Genomic DNA, 8,255 nt, shown 5'->3' on the forward strand with positions numbered 1-8,255 from the left:
CAAAAGAAAATACATCAACAAAGATTTTACTTTACATTTAAAAGCTGACAAACATTCCAGAAAAAGTACAATTATAGAAAGACAAGAGCATCTTACATGGTGATCTTTCAAACCGCAGCAGTTTTGCTTAACAGGGGTGAAGATAATTTGCTTTGGGGTGAAATGAATTGAAGAAATTCAGGAAAGAAGTTCCCGACATTCTACTGGCATTTTATCTGGCACCTCGGATATAAATTCCTATAGATGTGCAGTCGGCTTACCAAGTACCTTCATAAAATTGAAATATCAAATTATTTTTCAAAGGAAAACTTTGTGTAATGTAGGACTTTGAAGTGCTTAGTGACTACCAGTATGTTTTTAAATTTGTAGACATTTCCAGACAGAAGGCCTTTATTTCACACTAAGCCGTTTTGTGGTGTATGTGTATATTGGTATCTTTGCCAGAGGCGGATTGAGGCCGTCTTCTGGGTCTTATTGAAGACGGTCAGATTTTCAAGTTTACAAATTGCGACGTCAGAGTAAATTTTATTTTCGTTATGTACACCAGCTGTGCGTCCTTTTCCCGTGGGAGATACACTGTACCTTAAATGAGGTATCTATCTGTTAAATGTTCACAAAATGTAAAATAAGAAGGGAGGGGGGCTCAGAAAAAATCTGAAAAAAAAAATTATTGACTCACAGTTCTTAACCGTGCCAAATGGCACCGTTCGTAAAACACATAAAAATTTAGGGTACCGCTGAGGGCGAGGTGGGGAGGGGCGGCTTCGCATCCGCTTTCAAATAATCTTGGATCCACCCCTGCTTGTATGCTTTCTGAATGTGTCAATTATCATGCTGATACTCGATAGAAATATTGCAGCATGCCACTGCAGTCCCATTTTCGAACAGGGGTAATCGAATTTCAATATAGGCCTAGGGACCATTCCCACAGATATTTGGATCGATCTATCTGGGGAGTCTCACAAAATTGTTATCAACTTAACCGGCTTAAATGTCTGTCACGTCTAGTAAAGCTGTAAGGGGGCAATTATCTTTACCCCCTAGCTGATTCGGTAGGCGTGCCAGACATTTAAGCCGGTTAGTTGATAGCAAGTTAGTGAGACTCCCCAGGGAGTTAGACCGATCTAGATGGATCGATCTAGGCATGGGAACCCAGTCTTAGTGTTTTTTGGAGGGTAGACGGAGGTCAGCCATGACCTTTGACGAGGAAGGATGTCAGTCACTTTTCACATATAGCTGTAAGTAATGTATGTAAAATAGCAGTACGAGTTGCAAAGTCGTAAGTGATTTTTTTTACCTATCCGTTCTCTGATTGGCTACTACATTATTTCACTCATACATGTACTTGTATTCACATTACCCATGTCTTGGATGAGAGAGAATAAGCGGAAACCCATGCCAAGACACAACACCTACATGTACATTTTACCAGTCGATAATTCTATGTGGGGATATTAAAAAAAATTATTGTTATACATAGATAATAATGGTACAGAAAATCTCATATTATCTGACAACTAAAAACATGTAACAGGAGTGTCAGTTAGCCCTGAAGAGATTGATTAATTGGTTAACTGATTGATATAATATATAGAAAAAATTAACCATATATAAATACTACAAAAGTTTGGACGATAGAACGAACTATGCATGTGCAGAATTGATTGATATGATATTTCAATATTGGATTCTTTTTTGCTATTAAATTGTTTTAAAGAAACTGGTTGAATTAATATTTTAATACTGATTGAACTCTTTAATGGCAATGAGCTATCTTAAAAAACCAGTTTAGATTTAATATTTTAGTCATTGAATTTTTCTTTTATGTTTAATTGTCATAATGTAATTGGGCTTTTGTCACAATTTGAAAACTTGCCGGTATATGTAAAATCCAACTTTTGGATGCAAGATATAAAATTTCAATACTAATTGGATTCTTTTCTAAATTGAACTATTTTAAAAAGCAGTTTAGATTGAATGTTTTAATCAGTGAATTCTTCTTTTATGTTTAATTGCCATAATGAATTTTCGCGCTTACATGTAAAATCCAACTTTTGGTTGCAAGAATAAACATTATTATTATTCATAAAATCGGGGGCAATTTTCCTGCTCTTGCTTTTATAAATCCAATTGGAAGGACCCTTCTTACGGTATTGTTCTTCAGTTAAAACTATAACTAAACGGTTTTCAAATTAAGAATTTTATTTTAATTAATGTAATGATTAATGGCTTATAAAGTGATTCAACTCAACTTGACCACTTTTCTGGCAGCTCCATCTGTTTGCTGGCTTTTACAATAAACTTAACACACTGTGGATTAAATTTGGTCATAAAATGTCAGTCTCTAGTATAGTCTCTCCAACATTTCAATTTCTAACAAGAGATAGAAACCGTAAAGCTTCCATCCAAAAAGAAAACCCCATATACACCGATTGCATACGTCCCACTGGGGAGACGGCCTTGCGGAATCTGGAGCACAGAGGTACCACCTGAACAGCCATTTCCGTCGTCATTGTAGAACAAACTGTAATCTTCATGGACGTTGCATGTCTGACTTCCACCGGATACAATATTATACATTATTGCATCACAGTCAAATAAGGCCAGCATGCTGTCGTAGTTGGCGGCATTACATGTGGAGATTATGATATCACTGTTTCCGGGGTAACTGATGTAGTATCGCAGTGGGGCCAGATTATCTTCCACATATTGGTATCTGTCGGAAAATATGTGATTTGTACCATCACACATGACTTGTTGAACATCCGCTGTAAGAAAAAATCCAATATAACCCACCTCAATTACCAAATTGCAAAATATAGTTATCTAATCTTATCCAAGTACTTAATTTAGACCCTTACATATAAAAAATTGAAAATTGTTCAATCTTTTCTCTCTAGTATTCGTGAGTTTGAACCATTATCCAAAAGCATACTTTATGTGTTGGAGTATTATTTAATTTTCTGTAAATATACGCTGAAATATATTGCAAAAGCCCACAGGTCAGATTATCATACATATCACATACATAATTATAGCTGAAACGGAAACTAATACAATTTACAGATTGGAAATAACGGAAGCCACTTTGTTCTAAACTTGACGTCATACTTACGACATTGAGTTGTAATTGCAGCTGAAATATAAGAAAAGTATATAAAAAAGTTACACTAATGATATGGTATATTTAAGTAAAATGAACTTTCTTTTCTTAGCAGCAAATCACCCAATTCTACCGCCATGCAACTTTTCCTGTTTTTTTTTAAATTTGTTTTATTTTAAACGAGTCTAGCTTAAACCGTGACATAACATTAATTTGGAAAATATTTCTATATAGGTCACATCATGGTTTATTGATTTTAAAAATGTTTATAGAGAGTGATAAGCTTAATTTATTCCAAGTTTTATCTTATACTTACGACATGTCGGCATATCTAGGAGGAAAAAAGGAAAGTAATATTGTTAACAGAAAGCACCACTTGAATTTTTAATTATTCAAAAACAGTTGTCATGGAAACATTGGCATTTTCATAATCCAGGATGCGATGACAAGTGTGTTCGATGCTGTGATAGGTACAGTATATGTGATTAAAGAAATGGAGCCATTGGGATAAAAGAAAGAATAATGGAAAAAGTTTTATATCAAATTAGCAAAAAAAAAAAAAAAAAAAAAAACAAAAAAAAAAAAAAAAAAAAAAAAAAAAAAATCCCACATTACTTTCGCAATGAAAAACTATCCAAAGGGTTCAATATGTTATAATTAGTATTCATTTCCGTTAAGATAATGCTGTCTTATCAAAAATGCACCATGGTGCACTTGCTTATTCTAGGCTCGCTGATTTATCGGATAAGAGTGCCTTTATAATATATTTCACTTTTGCTGAGGTCACCTTTTGCATAGCTTCAACCTGAAAACTGGGATGGCCTCTTTGCCACCTCACAAATGTGTCTGTCCAAATTGTTTGTAAATAATAACTTTTGCTGACTCGGTGCGTCACAATTTCAGGATGATTAATCTTATTGAATATATACCATATATTTTTTATTCCTAAGGCCATAACTTTGCATACAGACAACAATTTGTTACATTGTTTAAAGTATTGGGATATTACATAATAAAAGTGGTCTTGTTTGGCAAAATCTCATACAATCGCTATTTCTTGTTGCCTTTTCTTTTGCTGTGAATGCTACTTTGAAAGTTTGTGGTACACTGGGATGAAGCAGACATAAAATTGATTTTTGCTGAGGTCATCTCTTGAATTATCCCAGGTCCAGGTTGAACCTAGCCAAATGGTGACCAAAAGAGAAAGCCTATTTCCACTTTGTTCCATGATCATGATTTATGAAGGCATGTGAAAAGAGCGCACATTTATTTATTTATTTTTTTTTAATTTACCCCTGTGTCAATAAAACAATGTTTGGTAGTGTCAAAGAAATCAGAAACACCACAAAGCAATAAAACATGTCTGAATGCCAGCCTCAAACGATCCTCCATGCTTTTTTATTTCAATGTATTTTTTGGTAAACATTGGTTCAGTCCAGATATCTCAAACACCTCAAAAGAAGTGGGTTTTGAAACACAAATTATGCCTCTAATTTCCAAAATAGTTCATGATTTAAGCAAAAATGCACTATATCCTTACCCTTCAAAGAGGGCCATGTGGAAGACAAGTGCACGCTTAGCATGTTTTATAACCTTTAAATTAGGTTCATTCTTTTTATCATTACCATGATTATTATTATCACAATAATTTTTTTTTTTTTTTTTTGGGGGGGGGGTTCTAAAAGACTTTATCTTAAGATCACTTATATTTACATAAGTATTTTAAATAAAAAGGGCGAAAAAAACTAATACGCAAAATGAAGACCTTTATAGTGTTTATAACGTATCAAATCCCTTAAAGATAAAGCAGAAGCAGAAGCAGAATTATAAGCTTCTGTATAAAAATTGTATAAAGCGCATTGTTTTTTCACAAATGCTGAGTTGCGATTCACTTATCATTATGCAATGAAATTTAAAACGGCAGTTCTCACCTGGAACGCAGTTTTGCGAGTCTGGATCAGAAGGGTCCATCATGTATCCTTCATCACACACACATGACCATTTATTTGGACAAGGTAAGGCTTTACCTTCTTCATTGGTCGTATTCTTGCAGTGTGTCATGTTGTTTTGTTCTGTCTTACAACATTTTGAGTTATCCCCGCACACAGGTTGACTCTTTCGAGTTGCTGTAAAATAAGTTGGTCAATGAATGGTGTTATTCTAGGAAATAGTAACAATGTTAATTGGAATATTTAGCTTTGTAAAACGTAAACTAAATACTATGAATTATTCATGTTTATAAGAATAGAAGGCCAAGTCGTGGTCGAATAATAGTATTATGTTTATGAAACAGAGACTGATATAATGTTTGTCTTTCTAAACATAAACGAAAAAAAATTCTTTTCACTGTGTAAACTTGTAAAGTACCATTTAAAAATATTTTAAAGGTTTCACTACCTTATTGTAAGCGTACATGGTGCATTTGTTTTTTTTAATTTTGAAATCAGTCGTGAAAATTCAAAACTGCCATTTTGAAATTTAAAAAGGAGTTGACACTTACCTATAAAAGCACCATCAACTGCATACGCACATAGTGACAAAATGGACAAAAGAACAAAAAGCACCGGGCTGGTCATCTTCATGTTCAGTTCTGAAGCTGCTTCTGGATAATTGCTGATGAAGTCAGGAAGAATGTGGATCCCTTGAAGGGCTAGAGCAGACTGAGCCTTATATAGGTTATTCCCAATGTTTGCCATTACTGTTTTAGAGATTTTAACCAATCATATACTCGGAAAATGACATTACATAAGGATATGTCTTTTGTCCTCTGTACTTCTAGACACAGTAAGTGTTAGATGATAATATTGGAACTATTTTACATATAATCCTTCCTGGCCTAACAGATGGTTACACAAGTGCTTTGGAGTATCTTTTTCTTTCTTTCTCTCCAATATTTAGTGCAAAATTAACCAAGATATGGTGTTAAGGGTATTCTAAAGTCTTGGTAAATATGATTCGATGCGAGATATTTTGCCATTTCAAGGTAGAGTAAATAACTAGTCAAAGTTTGCCTTTATGACCTTCTATAGGTTTTAGAAATAGATATAGTTCAAAGGATTTTAAGTCAAGCATCTTCACAAGTACACACAAAAACAAACACTCTAGTATCTTCACGAAACAGTCCAGGGGGCTTTACTTTAAACGATGGACTTATTGATTATTAAGAGTGTACTATAAGTCCTATCCGTGTCAGTCTTAGACCCCGTACTTGTAGTAAAGGCTGATCTCTGCCTACTCATTCCCACAGCTGCCCTCCCATGTGCCAGGATCTCCAACATCCCCTAATACTTAATTCAGGGGTGGATTGTAGGCTGTCTGCTGGGTCTTCCGGAAGGCGGTCAGATTTTCAAGTTTAAATTGACGAGATCTAAATATTTCTATCGATAGACGATGAACAAAAGAAAATACATCAACAAAGATTTTACTTTACATTTAAAAGCTGACAAACATTCCAGAAAAAGTACAAATATAGAAAGACAAGAGCATCTTACATGGTGATCTTTCAAACCGCAGCAGTTTTACTTAACAGGGGTGAAGATAATTTGCTTTGGGGTGAAATGAATTGAAGAAATTCAGGAAAGAAGTTCCCGACATTCTACTGGCATTTTATCTGGCACCTCGGATATAAATTCCTATAGATGTGCAGTCGGCTTACCAAGTACCTTCATAAAATTGAAATATCAGATGATTTTTCAAAGGAAAACTTTGTGTAATGTAGGACTTTGTAGTGCTTAGTGACTACCAGTATGTTTTGCAGACATTTCCAGACAGAAGGCCTTTATTTCACACTAAGCTGTTTGGCTTGGTTTATCATTATCAGGGATAGAAATGTTTCAAGTTGAAATAAAGGAGTAAGTGTAAAAATTCCTCGACGAAATTCTACGTTACTTGTCTCCTCTATTATCACCACAGCAATCTTATCTAACTTTCCACACCGCTGTTCGGTGTCTTGGCCGATCCGGACCGATCAAATTACTTGTATATTTGACATGTTTTTGTTGACAACCAAATTGAGGATTGTAAATCTACAGCATTTGACTGTCGATACCCAGCTGTTCAGATGTTCGGTTCTGTATACTTCAATCTTTAAAGTTTATACTGCACTACAGGTGCGGATCCAGGATTATTTGAAGGGGGGATCCTCCCCCTACTCCCCACCCACCACCCCCGGTTGGCATGGACCGCTGAAGGGTAGAAGTTTTGGTATTTCAGAGGGCGAACGGTGCCATTTGGTACGGTTAAGTACAAAATCAGCAAGTCAAAATTCCTATTCTAAGAGGGGAATATTGGTGTGATTTTTTCACAAACCGAAGTGGGGTTTCTTTCTTTTCTTTCTTTTTTTTGAAGGTGTGCAGGGGTCAGAGATGACATTGGTGATGAAATTTGACGAGAAAGGTTGGACATGTAAGTCACTTTCCAGACATACAGTAGATGTAAGTAATTTAGGTAAAATACTGTACGATCGAGTTGCAAACCCGCAAGTGATTTATCTGGCTCAAACCATTTTGGTTGGCTACTACATGCATATATGCTGCCCTTGCGATATTTTACTCCTACATGTACTTGCAATCACGTCACGAGGAAGAACGAGCGCGAACACTTGTCTGAGACGCAGTTTTTTTGTAAGTCTGTGATAGAGAAACTATCCAAGATATTTATAGATCTTCATATTAGTCGCCGGGCGTGGGAGAAACATGGTCATCTTGGGGGCCATTTGTGATCATTTTTAAAAAATCTATGAATACTATATATATATATAGGCCTAATATTAGGGGCCGGGCCTACATCACAATATAAGACATAGGCCTATATAAACATTTATACCAGATGGGCCTGTAACGCATAAGAAATATTTTACACGCAAATGTCAAAGAAATATTTCAACAGTGAAAGATTCCTAAAAATTATAAATAAATGAATACATGTACCATACTGCAGAACAATACTTCTTACCAGATGACAATTATATGTGGGGATATTAAAAAAATATTTCTTATGCGTGGGTATTAACTTGACCAAGTATAAAGATAAGTTTTTTTCACTCATATACAAACAGGCATGTGAGTCTGTCTTAAGTTTATCTTTTTTTTAAAGACAACAGGAATTTGTGTTCGTTCTTAGCCCTCGTCCATGATAACTTTATGCATTTCCC

At 35.0% G+C, this 8,255-nt stretch overlaps 1 protein-coding gene across 1 annotated transcript; it reads right to left on the reverse strand.

Annotated features, from left to right (window-relative positions):
• Positions 1 to 2,190: 2,190 nt before the first annotated feature.
• LOC147761088 (uncharacterized) lies at positions 2,191 to 5,814 on the reverse strand. Its single transcript, XM_087015931.1, has 5 exons — positions 5,604 to 5,814; positions 5,035 to 5,229; positions 3,420 to 3,434; positions 3,116 to 3,136; positions 2,191 to 2,768 (listed from the first exon to the last, which is right to left on the reverse strand). Exons 1-5 carry the CDS (start codon positions 5,797 to 5,799, stop codon positions 2,374 to 2,376), a joined length of 822 nt encoding a protein of 273 aa, XP_086872057.1. The 5' UTR covers positions 5,800 to 5,814; the 3' UTR covers positions 2,191 to 2,373.
• Positions 5,815 to 8,255: the final 2,441 nt, after the last annotated feature.

This window comes from Lingula anatina, chromosome 6, assembly GCF_051362555.1.
Source record: "Lingula anatina isolate TDL-2025a chromosome 6, LinAna3.0, whole genome shotgun sequence".
Taxonomy (NCBI): Eukaryota; Metazoa; Brachiopoda; class Lingulata; order Lingulida; family Lingulidae; genus Lingula; species Lingula anatina.